We start from the raw sequence: 25,370 nt of genomic DNA on the forward strand, positions 1-25,370 counted from the left end.
AACAGTCCAAACCCCAAGAGTGCCCACTACCCTAGCTGAGCAAGCTGCGCAAACACAGAGCCCTTGTCCTTATGCAGGCTTGTGCGGCTTGGTTAGCGGCCTAGCGTCGTGCCACAGAGGGGTCCGGGTTGGCGTGCCTTCGCGCCTGTGACCCTCGGGGATTTGAGTAGAAGCCACTTCCTTATGCAGGCTGAATCCTCGAGTTTGGGCTAAACCTTCATTTTGAGATTTCGATTATATTTAGCAGGGTGCCATCTTCCTTTGCTGTCGTTGTGTCGCGTCGACGCAAACAAAGTCCCACTATGCTCGCCCAGCCCTTTGGCGCGAGCCGGAGCGTCAAGTCAGCATCTTACGAATGCTTCGCTCGCGGCATGTTCTGCTTTTCACCTCAAGTCTTCCAACTGTCCAGTAGAGAGCTCCATACACGGTGCTGTGTGAAGATTGTGACAAGAAATGCACGGTATGGCATATGGATGACGAAGACGTAACACGACGTGCCTAGCGTGACGCGAAGAGTCCTAGACGGTCCTCGACGTCTCACGTCAGCCCGATTTCGTCAAGGAGCCCTAATGGGCCATTGACCCCCATTGATGACTTTCTTCATAAAAAAATGTCCTAGCCGAACACCCATTTGACCCTCGTCAAAAACTCATGCAAATCCGATCAAGTCGTATATTGGCTTGACAGTGCATACCAACGAGCTGTGCCACGAAAGTGCCTGTCATAAAGGCCTGCCACCGGCCGAACGACGGTGTCACCGTGGCTTCCTTGGGGCTTCAAATGATACGGAACTCGACTCCAACTACTGGAGAGTCCTAGGCTTTCCCCATGCCGTTTAAGACGCGTAGGTTGCACAAGCTGCCTTGGCTTTCGCGGTGTTTCTGTGTGATTTGACGCCAAAAAGCCTGTGCCGGGGGCAGGGGCTACAAAACAGGTACTTTTGTGGCACAGGTCATAGTGGCAGGAGGAGTATGCATTGTCAAGCCAACACCGTCTGCTCCTAGAGAAGCTGGCAAAACAGGCGGCCAACCCCTGCAAAGTATACCAACTGATCACCAGAGATGACATGCATGGTTTCCCACACGTGGTCGCCAGCCCTGCGAAGCGTTCCGGCATTGGGCCATGGTCTTCGTGGAACTGCTCAAGACCAGCGTAAATGGCAACGCATAACTGCTCACCGCCTTCGTCTATGGCATCCGTTGGGGCTTCGCCATGTCACTTCCTCAGCGCTCCACTGACGCCTTCATCGAACTCCTCACCTGGATCGTCCCTTGGATTGGCTTCTCGCTGCAAATACGCATTTGACAATTGTGCTGAGATCGCCTCCGTGTGCGCTAAACACTGAGCTTGTCGCGAAAGTGCGCGAGCTTGGCGGAGGCAAATTCTGCACCAATATCAGTGCGCCCTTCCAACGGGCGGCCAAATCAAGTGATGGTCTCACTGCTTTACCGCTTGCCACAGCTCGGGGCGCCCTGATGCTTTGGGGGGGAGGATGTGGGTGTTGAACAAGCTGGCATAGAAGCGGTAGGCTCAACAGGTCATAATGCTCGAGATCGGGCGGCACGAGCTGCCCAGGCCTTTCGGCCGAGAGAGTAGTAGCTGTGACACTTTCTCGCCTGACTCTGCACTGTGGGCACTGCGTGGGTGGGCTGTAGGGTGTGAGATTGCTCACTGTATGACTTACGTGCTCGCCTTCGCAGTTTCCTTTTGACTGCTGCAGTGCCGCACCGTCATGACCAGCTTTTGCAGTCTGAATAGAATCCCGAATCGTCAGAATAACCAAAACGGAATATGTGACATGCTGCTGCTGACTATAACGTGACCGAGGTTGGAAAGAGATGTCCTCCCTCCCACAGCAAAGCCGCAAGCGTGCTGTAGCACAGCCTTAAAGTTAGGCAGGTCGATCGAGGGGCCGCTGCGTCAAAGGCGTAACCTCGACATCACCGCCGCCGCCGCCGGACGAACCAGGATCAGGGGCACCTCCAGTGGTTTCAAAGGCGGGGTGGTGTACCCGTCTCGTGACACACAGACCGTGTTCTCTGCCGTGTTTACTGCAAAACATCTGCTCCCTACATCGCCCTGCATACATTGCATCTTTCATGGCACCCTGAAAGAAACAGTCCGGACGGCTTCGCCTCGCCAGCAGCGGACGGTGCAGCGCGTGCGGTGGGGGTGCGCCTGCCTGTGGAAGAAAGACAGGGAGAAGAAAGTCAAGGCAGAGAGTCAAGCTACGCACGGCACGACGGCCCGATCGAACCTCGCTCCATGTGCTCTGGCGATCCTGTGCGCCGACCCGACGGGGCACGAACACATCCCGCGGACGTGCGACTGTCGCCCTCTGTCGTGTCGCCGGTGCTCGGCGCACATCAGATGATTCTGCCGCAGCAACAGCAGCAGCATGCAGGTCATGACCACGATTACGCTCATGTTCATGCTCAAGGACATGCGCAAGATCGGGGACAGCGACAGGTGCCGCCGAATGCAAACATGATCAAAGCCACGCTCGACTCTTCCGCGCCTGTTCCCGCTGCCTCTGCACCCTCGTCGAAGTCGACGCCTTCCCCGCATGCGGGATCTGGGTCCGTGGAGCAGAAGCTGATCGAAGCCGTTGCGATGGAGGTGCAAAAACAGCAGCAGCAGCAGCAGGACGCCCAAGCTACCCATACTCCTCTTCAGACCCCGCAGCGAAGAACGGGGCGAAGACGCGGAGCTTCTTCACAAGACATGAGCCTCGACCATCCGCCGGCGCGCTTCCAGCCTGCTTCGCCTCTCGGTGCATTCCAGCACCAGCAGCAGGCAACCCAGAACCAGCAGCAGACATCGCATTCACCGTGGGACCTCTCAGATCCTTCCGCAGACTTCTTCACACCTACTACCACCACACCGCACGACGAACGTTCGCATTCCCAACAACACCAATCGCAGCAGCGCCATTATCCCCAGCAGCAGCAACAGCAGCCGTTGCCGCAGGAGAGCTCTGAACCATACCAACATCTTCCCCATGCTCATGATCAGTCACATGCCCACTCATACTCACATTCATATTCCCAGCCTCACTCGGCACCGCAGTCACATGCACATTCAAATGCTCATTCACAATCACAAACACAATCACAGCAGCCCCAACACCAGTATGCTTCCTCCGTCACCGCAATGCCCGTGTCGACTTTGCGCCTGGACGACGCCCGGCAGCGCGAGGAACAAAGTCACCAGCACCACTACCACCAACAACAGCAACAGCAGCATACCTACTACCACCACTACCCCCAGCAGGACCAGAACCAGCACCATCTGCACCACCAGCAGCTGTCCATGAGCATTAGGCGCGCTGCAGTCGGCGGACTCGAGTCACCCATCGGCCTGATGCATCAGCAGCACCTGCCTGCCGTCACCAGCAACACCAACAGCAGCGCAGGCCCGCAGGAGCGTGCGGGCGTCAACAGCAGCAGCTTGTACAACCGCGACCCGGACGAACTGCGCGCCATGCTCGCTACGCGCGAGGAGGCGTGCAGCCAGTCGCCCACAGCAAAGCATGCATACAGCCTCTCGCCCCCGTCTACATCTGCTCTGCCTACTACTACCTCTACTGATGCCGCTGCGGCTCCGTCTGCGTGTTCGTCGCGCGCACGCATGAGCCGCATGCTACCCGCCGGCGAAGTGCCGCCGGCCGCCAGCGCGTCCTCGGTGTCGCGCAGCGCTCCCGCTCCCGCTTCAGCCAACAGCAGCAGCGGGAGCGGCGGAAGAGGAGGCAGCGGACAAGGATCTCAGAGAAGCCCGCGCCGCTCTGCGCAGATGGTCGCGCCCAGCAGCTCACCAGGCGCGCTGTTGCACAGTCGCAGCCGCACGAGTAAACCGGTGAGTGGAGCCTCGTGCGCAAAGAAACCTGGCGCGTGTTCGTGATGCATCGCCTTTCCTGACTGGTCCTCTTCTCCCTTACTCTGACCTGCTCCTCGAACTAAACGACAGAACTCGCCGCCCGACGCCATGGCTCGTGCAGCGCTCGCGCCCCAAAACGCACATGTTCATGTGAGGAGCCACACGCACAGCCTCGGCCAGATGGCGCTTGCCATGTCGTCATCATCCTCCACCCCTCCTGCCTTACAGCAGCAGAACAACGGCGGCTCCCCGATCATGGATGCGTCGGCCAGTTTACCGAAGGGTGCGAGTCACCACCAGCAGCTGCTGCCACATCACATTGCTGCTGGTAGTGTGGGCGGAAGACGCGGTAGCGGTGCCAGGGGTGGTGCTAGCAGCACTGGCGCTGGCAGCAGCAGCGGCGGCATCAGCCAAAGCCAGAGCAAGCTGCTCGTTCCTGTCCCGCCGGGATACCGCGACTCGGTCATCTTTACCGGCGCGCCACACGGCCGGCAACTGTCGAGCGGCACGATGGGGCACCCGCACGGTGGCGCCGGCAGCGGGGTGCCTCTGCGTTCCGTCTCGCCGAGTGGCTCCATTTCGTCGAGCCAGCACAGTCGGGCCGTCTCGTCCCAGTCCTCCGTGCTCTCCTCCTTCTCCTCGCGCCATCACCACATGAGCGACTCGAGCGTTGGCTCCTCGGCCTACGCCACGACCGACATCTCTATCGATGGCGGTGCCGGTGGTGGACGTACGTCGGCGTCGAACACGTCCATGTCCGCGTCCGCATCCCGCGCTTGCTCCACGCCCGACACGGACGACGTCCTCTCCATGCACAGCGGAAGTATCGACGTCGACAGCGCCGGAGCCGGAGCCAGCCACTTCAGCAGCGTCTCGCTCTCTTCTGCAGCTGCAGCGGCCGCAGCGGCGCAAAAGCGGTCCAAGTCGAAGATCGACGATGCGGACCGCAAGCGCATCTGCGAGTACGCCGCGGCGCATCCACGCCAGCGACAGGGCGACATTGCCGCTGTATTCGACATTGAGCGCTCGACCGTCAGTAAGATCCTCAAGAACCGCGACAAATGGCTCGCCATCGACCTCGGTGACGTGTACCTCAACCGCGACCGCTCGATCAAGTACCCGGACATTGAGCGTCGCCTGCTCGACTGGGTCCATGGCGAGCTGGAGAGCGGCAGCATGCCGGGTGACGAGCAGCTGCGCGAACAGGCGATTGCTTTTGCGAGGCAGACCGCCGCTGGTGTCGGAGGAGGCGGGGGCAATGCGGCCGCTAATCACGAATTCAGACCGACCGATTCGTGGATTGAGACGTTCAAGATCAGGGCAAAGTTGCCAACCAGGCTCGATGCCTCTGTTGAGGCTGTCTCGCAGTCGCAGTCACAAACCCAAAGTCAATCGCAGTCGCAAACGCCGTCAGAAACAAGCACAACACCAGCAGTCGATGCCCGTGGTGGCTCATTCATGGCCTCCACCGGGCCAAGCACAGCGCCGTCTCCATTTGCATGGAATGGTGCCTCTTCGTCACACAATGCCTCTGTTAGCAGCACCGCCTCTAGCCTGAGCGAGCTCGGTCTCGGGCTCGCTCTTCAAGATGCGCGCTCGCACTCATCTGATCCCAGCGATTCGGCCATGTCGTCCAGCGCTACTTCGCAAGCTACGCCGCGTAGCGTGCAGCGCTTCACGAATGTCATTACTGGCGATGGCCACAGTGACATTTACTGTCGCTCACATGAGGGTAGAGTCAACGAGCACCAACAGCTACAGCAACCTGGTCTCGCGCGCTCTTTCTCCAGTACAGAGATCAGCGATACACAGCTCTTCTCGATGCCGGCAAAGCGACGTAAAGGTCTCTCGGGCCGTGCTGTTTCGCCGACGGTGACCGAATCTGTCTCCATGGACAGGGGTGCGGTCGCCTCCCCGCGCGCCGCCAGTGGCCGAGCACGACAGGAGGCCCCGCGCAGGCAACGAGACCAGGAGGAGACTCTGAGCGGCGCGCTCCAGCTCGATCTGCGCGGGATCGATTCGATGACCCCGAGACACCAGGGTATTGCGCAGGTGTCAGGCATATCCGCTTCCCTACACGACCCAGTACCAGCAACAGCATCAGTGCCGCTACATATGCATGCGCCAGCACCGGCACCGACAAGCGGCACGACCTTGGACGGCGCGACTATGCTTTCATCGAATGCAGAGCGCCTCGTCAACGCCCGCCCACTCGCCGGGGACTTCATGGAGACTTCCTCACCCGCTCAGACGGGATCGACAGAGGAGGGCCGCCCGATCAGCGTCGACGAAGCGCGGGAAAGCTTGGATTTGGTATTGCGTTTCCTTCGAGAGCAACCAGTGGATTTCTGTCCGCGCGATCATTTTCTGGTGTTGTGAGTTCTTCTCTCTTGCGGGCATTTGCGCGATCAGTCTCGACCTTAAAGCGCTCATCCTGGACAATCAATACCTTTGCAGCGGGCATCTTCAAGGGTCTTTAGCAGCATTACCATCCGACATGCGCTCCGATCGAAGCAGAAGTGGCACCATAGAAGGAGGATAGCTCCTGGACCCACCATAGTAGTAGACTTTAGGCATTTCTTCAGACATTCACAACCAACAGTGCCCAATGGGTTCGGCTGAGATCGTGTGGATCTTGACGGACATATGGGCTCTCACAATGCACACACTCATACACTCTTTTGGCCCCTTCTTTTGCTTTCTTAGCACAGCATTGCATGGTGAAATTGGATGTGTGATTCAAGAAGAGAGGTTCTATAGCCATGTTCATAAAAGGTATTGATCCAGAGGCTCGCCGAGCACGCGCTCAATTGCACGCACGAGATCTTGAGCGTGCTCGACAATCTCAACATCAGCCCTGCCGAGTACCTCACTGAGGAAGGGGGCGGTCTCGGGCACCAAAGACAGCAGGTCTTCACCCACGGTACTCCAGAATGTCTCCAGGACAATCAGCGCAGCAAGCACAGTCTCCGTCTGCGATGAGCGCGCCTTAATGAGAAGCTCGCGGTTAAATGTTTGGAGCACTGCGTCTTCTGGAACGACTTGTGCGATTGCGCACAGCGCAGTTGCTGTCTCTTTAGCGACCATGTCCACGCCATATTCTCCTGCGATATTGAGACCCTGCACAAGGACTGGGACGGTACGCCCAGCACGCGCAGTATTCCAAAAGTTGCCTTCATCGTGTTGCGCGCTTTTAGCTAGACTGGCCATCATCGCAGCCCACAGAGCTCTGTCGTCAATGACTCCATCGGCAAGGGCTGTGAGTCCCTCTAGAGTAAAGTCTAGCGCAATTGCGTAGTAGCTCGCGACGAGAACCTTCAGCTGATCTTGGAGCTTTGTAAAGAAGCAATAGAATGTCAGGCAGCGCGATCTGACCCGTGCGTCCTTCAGAGGAAGCCCCTCCTCCACCAGATCAACTGCAGCCCAGTCGTAAAGGCGCAAGAATAATGGCCGGAAGGTGTTCTCGTTTAGCTTGAGGATCATCTGGATGAAGGCACGGCTGCAGGCTGCTTCAGTCTTATCGACTTCTGTGGTGGAGTTGTTGACCTGGCGCAGATCGAAGACTTTGAGAATGAACCGGAAGACGTGCTTGTAAATCCTTGCTGTAGTAGTGCGATTGACATGCGATAGTAGCCGGCGCAGTAGGTCAAGGATAGCAATCAACGGCAAAGTTCCAGCAGACACCTTTTGGTCCCATAGAGCGCTGAGGCATGTCAAGATTTCCTCGGGCTGGTAGTACCGAGTTAAAGTGCTTGCTAGTGGTTGCGGCGATCCCCTCGAAGCGACGGTCAAGTCGATGTTTAGCCTTATGACGGTTTGAAGGTTGGATGTCATGAATGTGGGCGAGGTCTTGGACAAGCGGTTGAGCAGCTGGAGGGCAGACTGCAGGACCCCTTCGGGGCACCGCTTTTCAAGAGCCGCCTCGCAGACGGACACCATCTGTGAGAGCTGTGGGATCAAGCGTGGGCCCAATTTCGGCACAAGGTTGGACAAGGTGCCAAGGAGAATACCTTGATGAGCACTGGAGGTCCGCGCAAGAGCGATGAGGGAGGGCAAGCTTGGTGCCCAGGAGGCTCCATCCTGTGATTTGGCGTCCTCGCTGAGTAGGAGCAACAGACGTGAAGCGCTCCCGGCCAAGTCAACTGACTCGCTTCCTGCAGCCAGAATCGTGACAGGCGTCAGGTCGCCAAGGTGCTCGCCGATAGACGCACGATCAGCAAAGCTTCCCACTTCGCAACGGCGAAGCAAAAGGTTGATACCACGCGGCACAGTCTGAGGAGAAACGACAGGTGTTAAAGAAAAGAAATACGAATAAGTGTGTTCCAACAGAATGCTCACCTTCTTTACCCGCAAGAGCTCAAGGACAAATGCAACATGACTGTCGGATGGCATGGATGTCGTGCAATGTTCAAGAAGCCGTTCACTAACTGTATTGACAGGTGTAAGTGAGGTATCTGCATACGCTAGAGCCTTCTGGGAGGCAAGCTGAAGAATTTCTTGAGATGGTTCAGACGCTGCAATAGCTCTTGCAATGAAAGACAGGATGGCTGCCCCCTGTCGCGGACCATTCTGAAGCGCCGGTGCGTGCTCTGAATTCGTGTCTGCCAGGCGGTCGAGGAACACTGAAGAAGCCGCAGTGATCGGGTCTGCTTCACCAATAGCTACCAGTCTTTCGACCTCTTGTAAGCACTGCGTCAGCGCCTTTCCTTGCATCGCCTGGCCGTACTGTGCAAAGACGGCAAGCGGTAATTCAAGTGCAACATCTCGCGCATCACTGCGGCTCGACTTGAGGATCTTGTTGGTGTGCCGGTCGATAAGTAGCATGAGTGTAGGGCCAAGGAAGTCTGCAGGTCCTAACACGTCGATGAGCAGCTTGAACACCGATGTACGTCGGTGGCGAGGCATATGGTTGGCAGCGCCGGTGAAAATGCGTAAAAAGTCGCGGCAGCGGAGGAAGAGTGCAAATTCGTCGGCGCCCTTGAGCTCGCTTCGCACATTCGCTGTCAGTGCAGGCACAATGTCGCGGATTGTCGACTCGACGATGGCGAAACTTGCTTGATCGTCACGCGACAAGACGGAAGAGCCGACAAACGTAAAAATCGGCATCACGTTGTGCACAACCTGCTCAGGCGCATAGTGTGCGACTTTGGCCATCAATCGGAGTACGGCGTGCAAGAGCGAGCTGCTGAGAGGTAGCTTGATGATGGTGGCGAGGGCATCTACGCGGAAGCTCTGCATAATGGTTGGATCTTTGTTAATATCAGGCCCGAGACCGGCATTTAGTGTGCCGAGAGCGTGCTGGAGAACAAGCTCGGAGTTGAAGAGGCCGCTGTTGCGCTGGTCAACAATGACCTTCATGTCCTCGAAGAGCTCACCAACGAGAGAGCTGGAAAGGGACACCTTGCGGTCGTGCGCAACATCAAGCAGAATCGACAATGCGCGTGCCGCTGAGCCATTATCCACTGCGGCATCCTCGGTACGGCGTAGCTTTTTGGAGGGTGGCATGTCGCTTGCAGCACTGTTGCCAAGTGTCGCGTGTCGGAAGTGGGCAAGCGCTGCTGTGAAGATGCCGGCGTCCAATGGGAGGCGTCGCAGGCAGGTCGACAAGGCAGCAGAAGTTGACTCGCGTACAAGACCGATCTGCGCAGCCAATGTCCGTACCGCCTGCTGGCGTAGGTCGGCTGGAACGGATTGGAAAACCGCTGCCAATGCAACGCAAGCGTATTGTCGAACCAAGTCTGCAACGAAGATATCGGAAGATCAGCCTTTGGTTGCATTGGTAAGCTCTTTGAGACATACTCTGTGGGCTTTTGAGCGAAGACAAGAGGAAGCGCCACGCATCCGAACCTCCTTCCAGGCTGGCCCGCGTGCTCCGATCGAAGACTCCAAAGAGCAGACGAAGGCATTCGCGGTCATTCCCTTGAATCACTTGCACCTCTTCGACTTGAGCGACAAGCGATTTAAGACCGTTGAGTAGGATCTGGAGTTTGTGGGCCGAGCGTACACTTTCTAAAATGGAAAGCAGTGCCACCTTTGCCGCATTGTTGGGCCAGCAAACTGTGTGCGAGAGGAGCCAGCAGAGTACAGCATTCTTGAATGCTGCCTCTTTCCTCCCATCCGCTTTTGTAGCCGTCAAACGCACAGTGCAGAATGAGTGTAGGTGCTGCGAATCGCGCACGAAGGCCTCTGCCCCTGTGCCAGCGCCGGCATCGGTGTCAAGCACAGCGCCCAGGAAAGTAGCAACATCGTTTGCGTGCAAATACTGCAGTTGCTGCGAAGAGGCAGCACCATAGATCACATCGAAAGCAAAGACGGCACGGTCTTGGGATCGTCCATGATTGGAATGCACATTTTGGATGCTGCGAAGGCAAGCAGTGGCGGCGCGTCGAATGTGCTCTTCAGGGTCGGCGAGCGAATGCAGCACTGCAGGAATCAGGGTTTGAAAATCAACAGCTGGAGCCTGCCCAGCATAAGTCGTGGAGGGCATAAAAGCCTGCACGAGTGCGCGGGCGTGAACCAAAGCCTGAAGTCTAGTCGCTGTCGCTACTCCCTTGTCCGTCCACACCTGCGCAAGGCAGGGCAACGCGGCCTGCTTGAGCCCTGCGAGCCAAGAACCGAGTAGCTGCCATGCGTGTATGGAGGCTAGACCGCCGTGGGTGCCGTTGCCAAAGGTGACGATGCTGCGATAGCACGTGTCAGCGAAGCGTGCGGCGACACTCTCGTCTCCAATGTAGAATTGCTGCGAAAGCCTCGCTTCGTCGCCGGCTAGCGAGGTCGTTTGCGCAGCGACGAGCGCAAGCGCGAGCAGCGCCACAGTTTTAGGCGCCACGCCTCTATGGTTGGCGAGACTGGCCAGCGCAGCGTCCTTGAAGCTGCCGTCTTTCCCATCTTCAACGGAAAGGCTCACAGGTGCAGAGTCGAACATTGCACTCGCAAGGCGCAAAATTTCCTCGCGCTCGATGAGTTGTGCGTCATTTTGCGGTAGACGCTGTTGAGCAATGTGGATGAGGACGAGGCATGCCAATGCAGCTGGAGGTGCAGTTGCCAATTGCGTCGGTGACGATGCTGATAAAGCGATCTCCGACGTCAGCATACGTCGAGCCCAGCCCACAAAGAATGGTGTGGCATCTACAGCGCCGCGCGCGATACACGCAGCGATCTGATCGTTCGCCTTTACCAAATCCTCTTGGCGTTCGAGCGCCACCAGCGCACCGCAGAGCGTGCGCAGCTGCACGAGCAGAGCAGTTGCCCAGTTGTCAGCTTTTGTGCCTCCATTAGAGGTGGCGGGTGTTGACGCAAGTGCGCACCACGCTCGCTGTGCGAGTGATGCAGTATTGGTAGTGTAGGCAAAGAGTGGGAATACTGCACGCTCAAAGATCTTACGCGCTGCCTCCTCAGCATGTGTGCCTCCCGAGCGGGCACAGCTGGGTAGGACGTGAGAGACCATGAACGAAAGGTGTGTGCTAAAGCGTTGTGCTGCATTCTCGCTGGTCAAATTGAGGACGGACGAAGGCGTGTGAAAGAGGTCAAAATTTGCGAGGATGGCTTCCAGCACTTCTTCCGGCTTGGCAAGCTTCAGCAGCACGTTCTCACTGCTCATTTCCGCAGAAAAAAGCGTGCGAAGCACATCGACGCTGTCATCGCTCAGACGCGCAAGCACAAGTCCTTTGAGCACTTCTCGTGCTTCCGTTCGGTCATCTATTATTCCCACCTCTCCCAACCCTGGTGCAATGAGGCTGGTGTCAATTTTCGAAAGGATTGACCGGAGCGCGACGTCGCGTTCCGCCGCGTTGGACGAGTGGACTGCAAGCCAGAGCGATTGGTCTCCATCATCTGCACATGAGGCGTGTGCTGGAAGATGCGACAACGTGTTCTCCATAATAAGTTGTTGTAGTAGGACTGCGACATGCTGCTGTGCAACGCTGTCCGTCTTTGATGTAACTATTGCTTTGCTGGCCTTGTGTTTCAGTTTATGCGTGCCCTTTCCAGTCTCAGGGTCCGCAAGCGCGTGACTCTGAAGAAAGCCTTGAAGAGCTCGCTCGAAGAACTCGGGTGAGCGCTGTCGCATCTCCGCGAGGATGCGTACTCTTACTGCGTGCGCCGATTGACAATGAGTCCCTGTACTCTTGCCTTGCCCAGCAGCACTTGACGACTGCAAAGGCAGGGCGATGAGCGCCTTTCCGATGGTAACCCGCAATTCCTGCGGCGTTTGCTCTGCCAGTGCAACGCTTTTGAGAATGTCCGCTTGTGCTTGCAGATCTTCACCTTCAGTGCCACCTTCGTGGAGGCACGCAAGAAGTGCGTGGGTGAGATGCGCAAGGAACTGGTCTACCTGAAAAGCTGCGCTCTGCAGATCCTGATCCAATATTGCTTGAACTCGAGGAAGTGCGAGCAATGCACGAAGATGCGCTTTGCTGAGAAGGCACGCTGAAAGTTCTCCGTCTGATTCTTCTTGTCCTGCACCACCTGGCAGCGGAACACGGGAGCTGAGAGCATAGCAAGCTGCCAGGGTTGCCCGCGTCTCCGGCTCCGACGCGACTAGACGGGCTTCCGCATTGGGCTTTGATGGGGGCAGAATTTCTCGCAAGCAGGCACTGACGGCCTGTGTACTGAGCTCGAAGCAGCTTGCGACGGCGCAGAGCAGCATGCAAGCGGCCTTGTGCGCCTCACTCCATGCGTGAACATGGACGGACTCGGTTTGAGTAGCCTTGGTGAGAGCATGCGACTTTCGGCTCTTCTTTGCCTTGCCGATGTGCGAGTTCAGATCGGTGGAACCATTAATCGTAGCGAGTGAGCGCGCGCTGCGCGCAGCAAGCCCCGTCGCCGCCGGTAAGATCACGGCTAGAATTGCCTGGTGCTCGTCGGCACGACCGACTGCGTTGTTGTTTGTCGATTTTTTCGCCTTTCCCTGAGCTTGATTCGTGCTGAATCCAGAGGACGTTGAGCCGCACTGCGACTGCTGATTGGTCGTAAGAACGCAAAGATGCACGAGCACGCTCGTCCAAAATGCCAGCAGCGCACGATGCGGTGGCTGTTTAGATGCAGATATCGATGTCGATGATGAAGCGCCTGCTGACGAGGTTGACGAAGAAATGAGCGATGCGACCCATCGCAAAAGCGCAAGAGCGTTAGTGGAGCGTATATCCCGTGTAAGCGCGGTGAGGAGTGTGCTGATGGGTAACCCTGGCCCAACCAAATCGTCAGCCTCTCGGTCACCATCTGCAGAGGCTTTCTTGAGATGTTGTTGGTATGGGGCAAGAAAAGAGGCGAGGAGCGGAGCCTTGCTCAAGTCTGCGATCTGGACTACTCGGGCAAATTGCGGTGTCGCGTGGTACGGGAGAAAAGCCGATATGAAGAGATGGGTGTTGAAGTCGTGTACCCTGTGGGTAGTATGTGCTAGAGGTCAGCGCCGTCCGAGCAGAAGAAACCGTCGCGAAATATTGTGAAACCCACCTGAAGCGCCTTACAAGCCATTCGATACACTTGCTGGCACTCTTTTCAAGCAGAAGCGCACCGAACTGATGAAACCAAGCAGCGAGCGCAGCGTCGATCTGCGCATTCTCCTCCTTCCCCAGCACGGTCCGGTCTCTAGTAATGCTACTTTGTCCAAAGAGAAGCTCCACAGCCGACGCGCTTTCTGCGTCTTTGCTCCCCTGAGCACTGCCTTCTGCTCCGCCGGCCCAGCTGCCGGCTACATGAGGGTGAGAGCGGCACAGCTCATCCCAGCCATTGACCGCAATGGCATGTACCGTGCGCAGGTCTTGGCGTGAGGCATCCCGGCTGCTGAAGAGGTACGAGGTTGGTGCATGTGCATGGCGCACCGCCGCGGAGGTGGTGAGGCGCTGCGCATTGAGCGACCGCAGTGAGGACAGCTGCGAAGAGAGGGCGGTAGCCATGGCGATAGTGCCCGCCCTGATCTCCCTGGCGGTATGTTTGCCACCCGCCTGCAAAATAGAAAAGATGCAAGCTTACCGCTCCTTACAAGCAAGGTCCACTTCGCCACTTGTTCGCGAAGTAGAACGACGTCCAATCAACAAGGCATCCCATCGATGAGGACCGAGCTCCTTGAGCAGTCTATCTTCGCACACATACATACATAAAGCGATGGTAAACCACGGCAGCCAAAAAAATTTCGTTGTGAGCTCCGTTCTTCGACTTCCGCCAGCGAGGGCCACATTGCACCGAATGAATAAATTATTTCTTTATCTTTTCTTTTCTCCATAGTAAAAAGAAAGGAACATCCGATCATGACATCACTTCATACTTCATATCCCAAGCGATATGGACATGCAGAGCTCGCCAAGACCTTGCATGCTCTGAAATGCCAATCCGAATTCCAATACAGCATATGCGGCATTTCGATACGACCAAATGTGGACAGATCATGTCAACTTTGATGAAGGGGCTGCAAGCTGCTCGCGTTCACCAAAAAAGTCGGCTCCAAAGGAAGAACCGGGTGCGTCAAGTGTAGACGAAGCGCTCGAGTCAAGGGCGACTATACCGGCGCCGTGCCCATCTCCAAGGGAATGCTGCCTCGAAAACCAGTCGCTCCTCAAGACGCCCGCGCGCTTCATGAACTCTTCAATCGTCAGCTCCTGCTTGACGCCCTCGCTGGCGCTTGGTCGCCTTCGGCGACGGCCACCAGCTCCAGCTTCGGCTGGACTTGCCCCTTCTCGCTGCCGTCCAGGCTCGCCTTCTGCTGATTGCTCCACGCCTCGCCTCGCGTAATCTCGCAGTAGCGGAAGATACCTGCGCACGCTAGGAAGCTTGCGGAACACTTCGCGCGCGGCATTCAGCTCGCTCTTGTACGCTTGCCACGTCAGACCGTCTGGTGGGCGGTACTTCGTCGGAAAGTGTCGCAGGATGTTGACAATGCTTCCATGCTCGTTCACCAGCTTGACTGCTGTACGGGCGGCGATACCCGGAAGCGTGCGGTTGTAGTCGGTACCGGCCAGCAGTGCAAATTCCAGCATTCTGGTACGAGACTCTTCTTCCTCGGGCGAGAGAGCTAAGTGGGCCGATAAATCTTCCTGGGAGCTGCCCTGATCGACCATTGGTGCTGCATGCTTGGGCGGAAACAGCGAGCGACGTACTTGCCTGCCGTCTACAAGCTCCAAGCGATTCTTGACGCCCATCAGCCCGCGTAACAGCGGCACTTCATAGATAATCACGTCGCTGTCCTCGCTAGCGACTGCATCTGCCCAGCCTTGCTGCACGAGGGTGCTGGCAACCGCTTCTGCTTCATGCGCTCTGCCGGCTAGCGGGCCGCTGCGCTCCCCGCTACTCGTCCATAGCACCGGAACATCGAGTAAGGTGCAAAGGTGAGCTGTTGAGTCGAAGATCTCTGCTGAGAGAGTCGTCGAGGCTCGCTGGTAGTGCCGTACAAGGCTGTCATTGCGTTGCGCAGCTTGGTCCAGCGCTTCGACATGAGATTGATGCAGAGCGCTTGCAATGATCGACTCAGACATTTGCAAGCTCGGTGCGATCGCCTCACTTGCAGCATCTTCAGAGCCAGGATGTTGCAGCGCTTCGTAGATGCCACCTTCTATCGCGGTTAATGCCGCTTGCGTGCTCGTTTCGCTTGCATGTGGACTCGTACCCGCCTGCAGGTCGCGTGACTGAAATGCTGAGCGAAGCTTCTCTGCGTCAAAGGCGTGTTTGAGGACTGCCAAACGGGTGGCAATTGACTCGGTAGGTGAGGCTTCAGCTTCCAGAATATCAGTCCAAGGATTCGCCGCGAGGCGATGTGATGCAGTGAAAGCAATGTTTGCCAGCCGTTCTAATAACTCCTCGCTCTCCTTCAGGCGGGCCAAGTAGACACCATCATCTAAATCGTCAATAAAGCCGATCTGGTCCGAATCTTCTTCATCTATTTCGTCCTGCATGGCGCCTTCCAGGTCTTCGAGATCGATGGGCGCAGTTGCCGCTCGATTGGTAAAGAGTTGGCTCACACGCTCTCGGTCTACCGCCTCCATCAACTTTATGCGATTGAGGATTATGCTCAGCTCTTTTAGTCGAGCACTGCGCCTGCTTTCCATGGCGGCGCGCGTTCGAAGCAGCGACCTCGCCATTTTTCGCCTGGACCGCTCTCGCTCCTTTTGAGGGATGCGCGCCTGCAAATGATCAAACACCATGATTGGTTTAATATCATGCGCTTTGAGCGTCTGCACGAGGCGGTACATGCCGATCAGATGCCGCTTCTCGTGAGGGTCCGGCGCAAAGTGCAGGCGCTGCACTAGCAGAGTAGCATCTACGGCGAGACGCATACCGCGAAGTCCATTGTAGCGGGCAGGATAGGTGATCGCTTCTGGACATTGTGCCCGAATCAGTGGCAGCAGGCCTTTGATGCCAAGGCAGCAGCGCGTGGGCCGCATGTTCGATAGGCGCGCTCAGACTGTCATCTCATGCCGTCCGTGGAGCAAGCGGGAGATTCATGCCTTACCGGCAAGTTCCTAAAATTGTATTGGTGCACATGAGAGAGGTGACGATTGGCGCGCATAACCTCGTATCTTGTTGTTCAATGTCGATTGCGTTCCGTTTGTCATGGTTCGCGTCACGTCGCCACTCGACCATCAACATATAGTGGAAGCAGGGGGTTGATCGAGGGAGTCCCGCAATCTCGCATTTTGTTAGTCGTTCGCCAGTTCGTCCTCGTCGCTTGAAATCATCCTCGAACAGTCTGACGTCAAAGGAGTCAAGGCTTTGGCAGCGGGTCGACTTGGTCAGTCTTCTGAAGACACATGGAGTAAGAGCACGAAGGGTGAACGTATATGATAAACGTGAATGTAAAATACAAGTGTCTGATTACCGCGATTGCAGATCGTCTGGCAAGCTCCGTTGGGAGAAGAGGGCCACTTGGCGTTCGAACCGTATCATGTGTCGAGAATCGAGTCCACGTCTGCGATATTCTGATTACCCAGCGCAACATATGCAGGGCGGGAACAGTTAGCCCGCCAGTGAAGAAGCAGGGATGCTCCGGTAGAAAAGGCTGCTTCAGATGGAGAATCGAAGCCGGTGGAAGTGTCGAACTTGTTGAGATCACCGGTGGCCTGCTTCACGTCCCTGCGAGACAACAACAAGCTGCTCTGAAGGGTCGGCACAAGACCGAGTAAACATTGTTCATGCGTCCACCTCGAGGTTCTCGTGCAGAAATGTCATGATCTGAGCCATGATCGCTTCCTTGACAGCTGGTGGAATGGCTTCTGCAGACATTGAGGACGGGTAGGGTCAGTAATAGCTACGCGCCATAAATCATAGATCAGATGTACTTCTTGCCCTGGGAGTCAGCACTTGTATTAGCGCCGTGACATCTGGTTGCTCTTGACACTTGGCTCGCTCTGAGAACGATAGATGCCGGTCAGAACTTCTGAACGACGCCCTCCTCTCGCCAATCCAATACCCACCTAGTGCATACGCGGAGAGCTCTTCTTCGTAAGTAGTCCCTTTCAGCAGCGATCGCATTCTATGCAGCAGCCTGTCGGGGATGGATATGAGCTAGACCCCGATTAAACACCGCATCGCCTGAACTCACCGGTCCCATGTCCCCGTGATAACCATGCGTTGGTGCAGTGCCTCGAGCAACTCTTCTTCTGTCGTCGGGTCTGACATGGTGTCGCATGGAAGTGAAAAGAGAGACGCTTCTCCCACGAACGTCAGCTCAGTATTTTCAAATGTCAAAAGCAGTTGGGTGAGCTCGTGAGTCAATCAGGCTTTTTGCCAATGTGCCAGGCAGGCTAAGCCTGCGCTGGTGGGAAGCGATGGCTGCTGATGCTCGCCCACGCGACGCGGGTGTGTGGAGCGGAGGGAGAAGGTGGAAATGACGAGCGCGGATGACGCCCAATGAGAAACAAGCTGATCTATGATGGTTGCGTTCGCACACCACGTTCGTACAGTACTCCCTTGACAATCACACAATTATCGTTCCCAGTTCCAGAAAGCCGAGCCCTCGCTTACAAGGGAAGTTGCACCAAGGGTGCGCCTGATACCTCGATACGTCCTCTTTTTGCGCTTCAGACGCTTTGGAGCAGTTGTTCGCCCAAAGCTGCCAGCATTCTGGTTCCTCCCAGTCCGCGCCACATCTATCTGTGGTGTCTAGCTCTTTCAAGTGGATAGCGGCGAAAAATACAGTTTCTGGATTGAAGAGATTGTTACTTCGGGGGGAGAGCAGCGAATATAGCTGCTGTCTGGGTTGAGCCAAGCATCTTCTGGAAGCCGGCAGCAATACGCTCCCCAAAGCGTCCAGGCTAAGATGGCTTCGATAGCTGCCGCCCGACCTGGGGCAATCCAGATGCCTCCTTCAAATGAGTGAGCAGAGGGGAAAAGGCGCATACTAGGCGGTTTCTCACATTGCTGACCCCATGCTCCGATCGTGCGCAGTTTTGCTGCCACTTGGGCCTTCCTGGAAGAAGGCATTAATACTATAGTGCGGCAAATACAGTTTTGCGCGCAGTGCCTACGCCCCGCTGACGTTTCTCGCTGTGTTACACAGATGCTAAACCTTGTAGAGGGCATGTCAAGTCAGCGCTGGATGCTTCTTTACACTTGCGTCTACAATTACTGCACTGCCCCAAGCAGCGCTTCTAGGATGGGCCGAGCGAGTGAGTGCGGGCTGAAGAGCCAAGTAGTCCAAGTCCAAACCCACTGACACTTGCCTTTATAGATATGGGAGGTACAAACATGGTAGGCGGGGACCTATACGTGGGAGTCATCGGCTACTTTGAGCGACGGGCAAAGGAGATTCACAAAGGGGCAGAAAGCCTTAGCGACGATACGCTACTCAGGTATTATGCGACCGAGTGGGACCGGTACACCTTGGGCGCCCAGTATGTGCATCACCTGTTCATGTACCTCAATCGGTATTGGGTCAGACGGGAAAAGGACGATGGCAAGAGGGACGTCCACACTGTTTACACTGTGCGTACATGAGACACACACTCTTTGGTGCGATCGCTGACGGCTTGCATTTTGGCAACTCAAGCTGGCTCTGGTGCAATGGAAGGAGTTTATGTTCAAGCCAGTGCAGAGCAAAGGATCACTGTGCAATGCAGTTCTGAAGCAGGCCGAAAAACAGAGAAATGGAGAGATCGTCGACACCTCACTGCTAAAGAAGGTCGCAGATAGCTTCGTCCTGCTCGGCTTGCGCGAGAGTGATTCTCGCGCCGTGGACCTGTCTGTGTACGACGAACACCTCGAGCGGCCATTCCTGCAGGCGGCTTCGACCTACTACACAAACGAGTCGGCGGCCTTCCTAGCGGAGAACAGCGTGACTGACTACATGAAGAAGGTCGAGGCACGGCTCAAGGAGGAAGTGCAACGTGTGGAAGTCTACCTCCACCCTTCTACTGGCGATAAGCTCCTGAAGCGCTGCGATACCGTACTGATCGAAGCGCACAAGGCATTACTTCATGAAACTTTCCAGACATTGCTCGACAATGAGCAGAGGGAACATTTGATGCGGATGTACACATTGCTCAGCAGGGTGCCCGCATTGCTGCAGCCCTTGCGAGATACTTTCGAGGCGCATGTTCAGCGGGTGGGCCACCAGGCGGTAGAAAAGATTGCTGCAGACGGCAAAGATGTTGATCCGACGGCCTACTTCAATGCTCTTCTCGGTGTTCATTCTAACAACTTAGGTCTTGTCAAAGAGTGCTTTGCGGATGAAGCCAAATTCAAGGCTGTGCTCGACAGAGCTTGCCAGAACTTCGTCAACAAGAACAAGGCCACTGGCACGTCGTCGACCAAGTCACCTGAATTGCTCGCCAAGCATGCCGACAATCTGCTCAAAAAGGGGCAGAAGACATTTGAGGAGGGCGAGCTGGAAATCGAGCTCGATCAGCTGGTACGTATTGCTGTTCTAGACTTGCTGGGCGGACTTGATTGAACTTCTTCCTTTTCTGCAGATGACCCTGTTCAAATACCTTTCCGATCGCGACGTATTCCAGAAATTCTACACAAAGAATCTGGCACGCCGATTGGTCCACCAGCAATCGGCATCAGACGATGCAGAGCTGAACATGATCACGAAGCTGAAGGACGCGTGTGGCTATGAATACACGAGCGGGCTGCAGCGCATGTTCCAAGATGTGAACATCAGCAAGGAGCTCAACGAAGAGTTCAAGGATCTACTCGGCCATCGACAAGAGGACGCTCCTGCCAATCCGATCGACTTTTCCGTCATGGTACTCACCAGCGGCTCTTGGCCAATGCAGCCGCCGACGACTAAGATTGCCCTGCCCACTGAGTTGCATTGGTATCAAGAGGAGTTCAAACGGTTCTACTGCAGCAAAAAGTTCCAGGGCAGGAAATTGGTTTACCTTTGGCATCTATGCAAGAGCGAGATCAAAACGAACCACCTCTCGCAAAAGTACACCTTCATGACCAGCGCGTATCAGATGTCTATTCTAACCGAGTTCAATGCGGCAGAGAGGCTCACATTCCAGGAACTGGCTGCAGCTACGCAGCTGGATGACTCGATCATCAAATCCAACCTGGTCATTCTCACCAAGTCGAAGGTTCTACTAGAAGAAGGGGGTGCATACAAGGTCAACAAGGACTTCAGGAACAAGAAGCTGCGCATCAACCTCAACGTACCCATCAAAGCTGAGCAAAAGGCCGAGTCAACCGAGGTTCTCAAGACGGTTGACGAGGACCGCAAACTGGTGATTCAAGCCACCATCGTGCGCATCATGAAGGCCCGAAAGCAGCTCAAACACGCAAACCTCATGCAAGAAGTCGTTCAGCAAGTCTCTTCGCGTTTCCAGCCCAAGATCCCGGTCATCAAAAAGGTGCGTGGCAGCGGATCTGAGCAAGCTCTTCCCATTCTGACCTTTCTCCCTTCTTACAAATTGTAGGAGATTGACAATCTGATTGACAAGGAATATCTAGAGAGGGCCGAAGGCCAGAAAGACTTGTATTCGTACGTTGCTTGAGGTCATGCATCTACCTTTCAGTTTGCATTACGATTGCCGTACTTTGATTGTCATACGGGGCACCACGCGTGCCGATTGTCGCTCGCCGCTCCAGCTAGCGGGAACTGCAAGTGAAACCGCACGAGCATTTGCGCATACCAACCTGCGCTAAGAAACAGCACTGTCGCAAGAGGTTGCGTGGGCATGAGCACTGACAGTGGTAATAAGATCACTATGTCAGGTTGTGAGGCCGCATGTGTTTGAACAAGGGGCAGGATCTCACCAGCTAACGCAACGCCAGAGCTGACACCGCCGATCAGGTTCCGAATGGCCCATTCCATCGTGAAAAACTGCAGCGTCTGCTCAATCTCTACTACCATAGACTGATACAAATGCACCCCCAGCTCTAGTATCACGGCCATGTGAGAGGCGAATGAACCATTCGCACTGAACGAAAAGTCGCGCCAGGTCGGCGCAGATAGGTGTGGGATTGTGTGCCGTGTGGCGCTCAAAGCATTTTCGGCTGTTGCGGCAGCCTTGTCGGCACGTGGCATTTTCGACTCCCACAAGAGGTTGAGTAGCAGGAGGAAGAGTGGCGTCAAGCTGGAGAGGAGGAGCGCAGAGGGAACAAGATGCGATCTGGCAAGTGAGAGAGAGACCAAGATGTAAGAACCACGTGGGGAGCGAGAAAAATCGGCGGCTCTTGGACATGGTCCTCACTCGAAGAGTGCATCTGCTCCGTCTCCAACGATAAAATTATCCATTCTAGAGGCAAAAGACGTGCTCGTAGGCGTGATGGGCGTTTGCGGGGGTCCTTCGATGGGCGGTGTGCTGGGCATCGAAAGCAGGCGACTTGGAGATGCGTATCGAAACCTTAGGCGCTTGAGGCAGCTTGTAGCACCGCGGTATAGAATGACAAGCATGAAGGTGACGCTGTGGAGAGTCAACACATCTATTGCAGTGGCACACAAAACGAGCAAGTACGAGCCCACGATGGGTCGTACGTCCGAGAGGGATACCGAATCGGATAGGGAAAGCCATGGGCTGTGTGGAAGAAAGGTCCGAGCGACGGCAAGCAGCGGTGTTGTGCCACGCTGAGATGACAGAGCACCTGTACCTTCGGCCGCAGGTTGTGCGCACAGTGCAAACCACCGTATATCTGTCGAGTGAGCGTAGGTAGGAGGTCAGCGGTCTACTTCTCTCCAGTCTTTACATGTTTGACATACGCACAAGCGTCTATCAGTAGCACGGCTGCGAGCCGCCTTGCAAGGGCGGACCAGTGAGATATTCCATGACGACGAAGAGGATGCGACGAGTTTTGGGCATCATCTTGCGCTTTGCCATTGAAGAGCAGGTGCCGATACGCGCGGGGCTTGACGAGTATCTTAGACCAGCGAATCAAAATCTCAATGCAATGTCACTGTTTCGAACAGAAACACAAAAACTCTTACCAGATCAAGAATTACAAGAATAAAGTCGTGCTCGAGGTAAGGGTCTGCAGAGCGCTGACACTCGGAGCACGCCGTGCAGACGATATTCGAAGGACCGTACGTCGCATGCAGTGAAGTAGCGATCGTGCCGCAGTGCACGCAGAGGGGCATGCTAGACAGTTCGATCAGCTGCTTTCATCGTGCCGTTCAGCGGGCTAGGCGTGCTCAGCGGACACACGGTTGGAATCACGCCGGCTCTGATACGGATTCTATGCCATTCTGCGGTCGAAGACGTAGCATCGCAGTAAATGACTGAGGCATATAGGCGTCTTGGAAGTCGGTGACATATTATTGAACCTGAAGCTCTCCCTCGCGAGGCGCGGCGGAACGTGATTCTCCATTACGAGACCAGGCTCAATCTCATCTCTCGACATTCAAACAAGACGGGCAACATGCTGGTGACGGTGGTTCACCATTTTGCGACCTCAACTGATTGCGCACAATTACTCTGGCCGTACGTACATTCCGGAGCAGTGCACAACGCGGAGAGCGACATCACAAGGAGAGCTCGCCAGTCTGCAACGTAAAGTCCGTAAGGAACAAGATGGCCGCCACCGGTCGAGCGGTGACGCGACAGGCGTCAGCAAGAACACGAGCGGTACTGGCACGCAGCTACGCGAGCGCACCCGCGACAACAGCGACTGCTGCTGTGATCGGCACGCCTGCAGTTCGACGACCAGTAGTGAGTTGCTATGGGACGTACCAATAGACCTCGTTGGCAGTGGTACGAAACGTCCACTCAAACATCCTTTGTGACCTGCAGGGCGGATTCCGAGGCGGCCTAGCTGGCTTTGCGCTTGGATTTGGTGCTGCTGGCACTTACGGATACTACTATCTCTTGCAAGAGTACCATGCGGCGTCTAATCTGATGCTGACAACGGTGGAGGAGCTGCAGAGCAGTACACAAAAGGTGCGTGGCTGCGATCTATTGAGGGCTGGTTCTTCGACTGAAACTTAATGCCTGCTCGTTTGCACTGACTTGCTGTTACAGATATCGTCGCAGCTAGCCAGGGTGAAAAAGCTCGAGGCAGATCTGCAAGCCCTTTCGAGAAGCACATCGACCAAGGAGGACGCAAGCAAGAGCAAAGGCGAGCTGCTCAAGGTATATAACGGTCTACACGAGGAATTGTTCAGTGTCAAGAATCGGCTGTGGGGAGTTGGTGAGCGATTGAGCCGTACCATATAGCATGATCGGTCGCGTGCAGCATTGACAATTTCACTCGAATTTGAACATCTTCTCACATGCAGAGAAGGACGTCAACACCGCACTTAAAGGAGTACAAGCGGGCTGTGTGGTTGGGGAGCGGCGCGTGTAGACACTCTGTACCTCTGCATTCATGGTCCAATCATGCAGCACCTTGCGTATTTGATAGAAAGCTCATATGTCATCCATGATTGGGATTCATTGCTGCGATTCTGGCTATCACCGAGCCTGAGCCGCGTTGTGCAAATCCCTCGCAATTACTTGTTGTCTGTTGTTGATACGAACCGTACAAATGCAACTGTTCTCCGATAAAGGCACGGATGAACTCTTCAGTTCGAAGACTCCCATCACCTGGAAAAATCACGAGAGAAAGTGAACACAACAGGGCGATGTCCCTGAGCGCCTCTCTACGTCCGCGCCGAAACTGTGCATCTTTCTTATTATACCCGAGGCTTCGATGTGCTTTCCAGTCAAGCCGTAACAGTGAACGCGCCGTTTCGCGAGAGAACGCATGCAGATGAGATTGCGAGCAAGACGGCTCGCATGATCGGCTCGCCATTAGTTCAGGCTGTCGAAGATCTTGAGGCGGGAGACTCAATTTGTAAATATACAAGCATATCTGCATATCTTGCAGTTTGCATTTTGATTGAAATGGCCTGTGCTCTGGCCACTGGTGGACTGGCCAGAGCACCATGACGACCCGAAGCTTGTGTGGCATGGTAGGAACTACGTATTAGAATGTGCCTGAACAGTGCACTCGCCGCATAGTGGTGCGCACCATCTCCATCAACTCCTGACCAATCGCTTGGTCCATTTGGCACAAGCTTGATCGTGATCCGTGGTCCGCCTTCGGAGCCGTTCGCCGGTCATCGTTCACCCTTTCTATTACTTTCAACCCTTGCTGCTCTTTGGACTTTGCTCAGTGCAGGGATAGTTCGACAGTCAAGTGCCACGAGCGCCGTTGCCGCAGATCGCCGCACACTCGGCGTTGGCTCGCAAAGGTCGCGCTCCAATAGTGAAGGCCATTCGGCATACACGCCCGATAGACAAAATGGACGACAGTCACGCATACGAGTCCGTCCTGTTCCTAGCAAGGGAGTGCTTTGTTTACAAAGTCCCTCCGCGAGCCAGTGCGGCGGGATACAAGGCTGGCGAATGGGGGGACATGGGGGTGTGTGTCTACTCGTTCAACTATACCCAAAACTCGGACCTGCTGCGCAGCGCCCTACCGGCCTGGGCCCAGCTGAGTCCTTGTGGATAAACGGTATGAAAAAATGCTGATGCATGACTCCAATCTGCCGCCTGCAGGCTTTCCTGTGGAAAGGACGATTACGAATTATTGAAAAAGGAGGTAACTGCCAGATCAGGCTAGAGGATGGGTCTACGGGTAAGTGTCCCAAAGGCACACCTGTCACGCTAGTCTCTATGCATTCCTGAAGAATTCGGAAATAGCACAAGAACGAGAACGACAACCTGCTCTCCGGTTCTGACCCCAACTCTCAACAGGAGAGCTCTTTGCACTTTGCCCTTACGATCTGTCGGGGACATCCGTGGAGCCGGTGCTCGACTCTTCGCGTTACTTTGTCCTGCGCATCGAGTCGCCAGACCCATCTGGCAATAAGCGCCGCGCATATATTGGTATGGGATTTCAAGACCGCAGCGAGAGTTTCGACTTTAACGTCGCATTACAAGATTGGACCAAGTGCGTCCCAGGTGGTTTGAAATAGTCGTAATTTGCAGATGAGCTGACTTCTTTTCTCGCTACTGATCCGCATTGTGCCACCCTCGGTAGGCGAACAAAGGCCGCCAAGGCCGCAGCTGAAAACCCAAATGCTGCAGCCGAGGCCGAGGCCAACACGCTATCTCCGCACATTCCTACAGGTCCCAACAAGG

General features: G+C 55.6%; 8 protein-coding genes across 8 annotated transcripts; 4 read left to right on the top strand and 4 right to left on the bottom strand.

Annotated features, from left to right (window-relative positions):
• The first annotated feature begins 1,804 nt into the window (after nucleotides 1-1,804).
• Nucleotides 1,805-6,530, top strand: K437DRAFT_39065 (uncharacterized protein). The gene is made up of 3 exons (XM_013389428.1): nucleotides 1,805-3,855; nucleotides 3,967-6,251; nucleotides 6,334-6,530. Exons 1-3 carry the CDS (start codon nucleotides 2,266-2,268, stop codon nucleotides 6,416-6,418), a joined length of 3,960 nt encoding a protein of 1,319 aa, XP_013244882.1. The 5' UTR covers nucleotides 1,805-2,265; the 3' UTR covers nucleotides 6,419-6,530.
• Nucleotides 6,531-6,596: 66 nt separating this feature from the next.
• On the bottom strand, nucleotides 6,597-13,947 carry K437DRAFT_244218 (uncharacterized protein). Its single transcript, XM_013389462.1, has 4 exons — nucleotides 13,330-13,947; nucleotides 9,676-13,256; nucleotides 8,215-9,614; nucleotides 6,597-8,148 (listed from the first exon to the last, which is right to left on the bottom strand). Exons 1-4 carry the CDS (start codon nucleotides 13,770-13,772, stop codon nucleotides 6,643-6,645), a joined length of 6,930 nt encoding a protein of 2,309 aa, XP_013244916.1. The 5' UTR covers nucleotides 13,773-13,947; the 3' UTR covers nucleotides 6,597-6,642.
• Nucleotides 13,948-14,018: 71 nt separating this feature from the next.
• Nucleotides 14,019-16,416, bottom strand: K437DRAFT_39147 (PIN domain-like protein). The gene has a single exon (XM_013389429.1). It carries the CDS (start codon nucleotides 16,248-16,250, stop codon nucleotides 14,259-14,261), a length of 1,992 nt encoding a protein of 663 aa, XP_013244883.1. The 5' UTR covers nucleotides 16,251-16,416; the 3' UTR covers nucleotides 14,019-14,258.
• A 404-nt stretch (nucleotides 16,417-16,820) lies between these two features.
• Nucleotides 16,821-17,658, bottom strand: K437DRAFT_254618 (uncharacterized protein). The gene is made up of 4 exons (XM_013389463.1): nucleotides 17,408-17,658; nucleotides 17,280-17,350; nucleotides 17,145-17,213; nucleotides 16,821-17,078 (listed from the first exon to the last, which is right to left on the bottom strand). The coding sequence occupies exons 1-4, from the start codon at nucleotides 17,482-17,484 to the stop codon at nucleotides 16,996-16,998; spliced, it is 300 nt and encodes a 99-aa protein (XP_013244917.1). The 5' UTR covers nucleotides 17,485-17,658; the 3' UTR covers nucleotides 16,821-16,995.
• Nucleotides 17,659-17,783: 125 nt separating this feature from the next.
• Nucleotides 17,784-20,825, top strand: K437DRAFT_254619 (Cullin-domain-containing protein). Its single transcript, XM_013389464.1, has 7 exons — nucleotides 17,784-18,180; nucleotides 18,253-18,298; nucleotides 18,365-18,473; nucleotides 18,536-18,789; nucleotides 18,854-19,714; nucleotides 19,776-20,660; nucleotides 20,727-20,825. The coding sequence occupies exons 1-7, from the start codon at nucleotides 18,125-18,127 to the stop codon at nucleotides 20,802-20,804; spliced, it is 2,289 nt and encodes a 762-aa protein (XP_013244918.1). The 5' UTR covers nucleotides 17,784-18,124; the 3' UTR covers nucleotides 20,805-20,825.
• K437DRAFT_272762 (Arv1-domain-containing protein) lies at nucleotides 20,672-22,506 on the bottom strand. The gene is made up of 5 exons (XM_013389465.1): nucleotides 22,235-22,506; nucleotides 22,014-22,167; nucleotides 21,504-21,942; nucleotides 21,067-21,422; nucleotides 20,672-20,994 (listed from the first exon to the last, which is right to left on the bottom strand). Exons 1-5 carry the CDS (start codon nucleotides 22,382-22,384, stop codon nucleotides 20,855-20,857), a joined length of 1,239 nt encoding a protein of 412 aa, XP_013244919.1. The 5' UTR covers nucleotides 22,385-22,506; the 3' UTR covers nucleotides 20,672-20,854.
• A 180-nt stretch (nucleotides 22,507-22,686) lies between these two features.
• K437DRAFT_254621 (uncharacterized protein) lies at nucleotides 22,687-23,743 on the top strand. Its single transcript, XM_013389466.1, has 4 exons — nucleotides 22,687-22,955; nucleotides 23,037-23,183; nucleotides 23,265-23,433; nucleotides 23,522-23,743. The coding sequence occupies exons 1-4, from the start codon at nucleotides 22,818-22,820 to the stop codon at nucleotides 23,587-23,589; spliced, it is 522 nt and encodes a 173-aa protein (XP_013244920.1). The 5' UTR covers nucleotides 22,687-22,817; the 3' UTR covers nucleotides 23,590-23,743.
• Nucleotides 23,744-24,438: 695 nt separating this feature from the next.
• Nucleotides 24,439-25,338, top strand: K437DRAFT_39264 (adaptin ear-binding coat-associated protein 1 NECAP-1). The gene is made up of 3 exons (XM_013389430.1): nucleotides 24,439-24,648; nucleotides 24,786-24,864; nucleotides 24,984-25,338. Exons 1-3 carry the CDS (start codon nucleotides 24,529-24,531, stop codon nucleotides 25,202-25,204), a joined length of 420 nt encoding a protein of 139 aa, XP_013244884.1. The 5' UTR covers nucleotides 24,439-24,528; the 3' UTR covers nucleotides 25,205-25,338.
• Nucleotides 25,339-25,370: the final 32 nt, after the last annotated feature.

This window comes from Tilletiaria anomala, assembly GCF_000711695.1.
Source record: "Tilletiaria anomala UBC 951 chromosome Unknown K437scaffold_14, whole genome shotgun sequence".
NCBI lineage: Eukaryota > Fungi > Basidiomycota > Exobasidiomycetes > Georgefischeriales > Tilletiariaceae > Tilletiaria > Tilletiaria anomala.

Excerpts from the sequence above, each read along its gene's own strand:
- K437DRAFT_39065 (XM_013389428.1), top strand. The coding sequence starts at position 2,266 with ATGTGCTCTGGCGATCCTGTGCGCCGACCCGACGGGGCACGAACACAT. Across the intron at positions 3,856-3,966 it reads GCAGCCGCACGAGTAAACCG|AACTCGCCGCCCGACGCCAT; the intron begins GTGAGTGGAGCC and ends ACTAAACGACAG. Across the intron at positions 6,252-6,333 it reads CGCGATCATTTTCTGGTGTT|CGGGCATCTTCAAGGGTCTT; the intron begins GTGAGTTCTTCT and ends ATACCTTTGCAG.
- K437DRAFT_244218 (XM_013389462.1), bottom strand. The coding sequence starts at position 13,772 with ATGGCTACCGCCCTCTCTTCGCAGCTGTCCTCACTGCGGTCGCTCAAT. Across the intron at positions 13,257-13,329 it reads TGGCTTGTAAGGCGCTTCAG|GGTACACGACTTCAACACCC; the intron begins GTGGGTTTCACA and ends TACTACCCACAG. Across the intron at positions 8,149-8,214 it reads AGCTCTTGCGGGTAAAGAAG|ACTGTGCCGCGTGGTATCAA; the intron begins GTGAGCATTCTG and ends GTTTCTCCTCAG.
- K437DRAFT_39147 (XM_013389429.1), bottom strand. The coding sequence starts at position 16,250 with ATGCGGCCCACGCGCTGCTGCCTTGGCATCAAAGGCCTGCTGCCACTG.
- K437DRAFT_254618 (XM_013389463.1), bottom strand. The coding sequence starts at position 17,484 with ATGTCAGACCCGACGACAGAAGAAGAGTTGCTCGAGGCACTGCACCAA. Across the intron at positions 17,351-17,407 it reads ATCACGGGGACATGGGACCG|GCTGCTGCATAGAATGCGAT; the intron begins GTGAGTTCAGGC and ends CATCCCCGACAG. Across the intron at positions 17,079-17,144 it reads GCTGACTCCCAGGGCAAGAA|AAGCCATTCCACCAGCTGTC; the intron begins GTACATCTGATC and ends CAATGTCTGCAG.
- K437DRAFT_254619 (XM_013389464.1), top strand. The coding sequence starts at position 18,125 with ATGGCTTCGATAGCTGCCGCCCGACCTGGGGCAATCCAGATGCCTCCT. Across the intron at positions 18,299-18,364 it reads AAGAAGGCATTAATACTATA|ATGCTAAACCTTGTAGAGGG; the intron begins GTGCGGCAAATA and ends TGTGTTACACAG. Across the intron at positions 18,790-18,853 it reads ACGTCCACACTGTTTACACT|CTGGCTCTGGTGCAATGGAA; the intron begins GTGCGTACATGA and ends TGGCAACTCAAG.
- K437DRAFT_272762 (XM_013389465.1), bottom strand. The coding sequence starts at position 22,384 with ATGCCCCTCTGCGTGCACTGCGGCACGATCGCTACTTCACTGCATGCG. Across the intron at positions 22,168-22,234 it reads TTCTTGTAATTCTTGATCTG|ATACTCGTCAAGCCCCGCGC; the intron begins GTAAGAGTTTTT and ends CGCTGGTCTAAG. Across the intron at positions 21,423-21,503 it reads GGAGCAGATGCACTCTTCGA|ATCGCATCTTGTTCCCTCTG; the intron begins GTGAGGACCATG and ends CTCACTTGCCAG.
- K437DRAFT_254621 (XM_013389466.1), top strand. The coding sequence starts at position 22,818 with ATGGCCGCCACCGGTCGAGCGGTGACGCGACAGGCGTCAGCAAGAACA. Across the intron at positions 22,956-23,036 it reads CTGCAGTTCGACGACCAGTA|GGCGGATTCCGAGGCGGCCT; the intron begins GTGAGTTGCTAT and ends TGTGACCTGCAG. Across the intron at positions 23,184-23,264 it reads TGCAGAGCAGTACACAAAAG|ATATCGTCGCAGCTAGCCAG; the intron begins GTGCGTGGCTGC and ends TTGCTGTTACAG.
- K437DRAFT_39264 (XM_013389430.1), top strand. The coding sequence starts at position 24,529 with ATGGACGACAGTCACGCATACGAGTCCGTCCTGTTCCTAGCAAGGGAG. Across the intron at positions 24,649-24,785 it reads GCGAATGGGGGGACATGGGG|GCTTTCCTGTGGAAAGGACG; the intron begins GTGTGTGTCTAC and ends TGCCGCCTGCAG. Across the intron at positions 24,865-24,983 it reads GCTAGAGGATGGGTCTACGG|GAGAGCTCTTTGCACTTTGC; the intron begins GTAAGTGTCCCA and ends AACTCTCAACAG.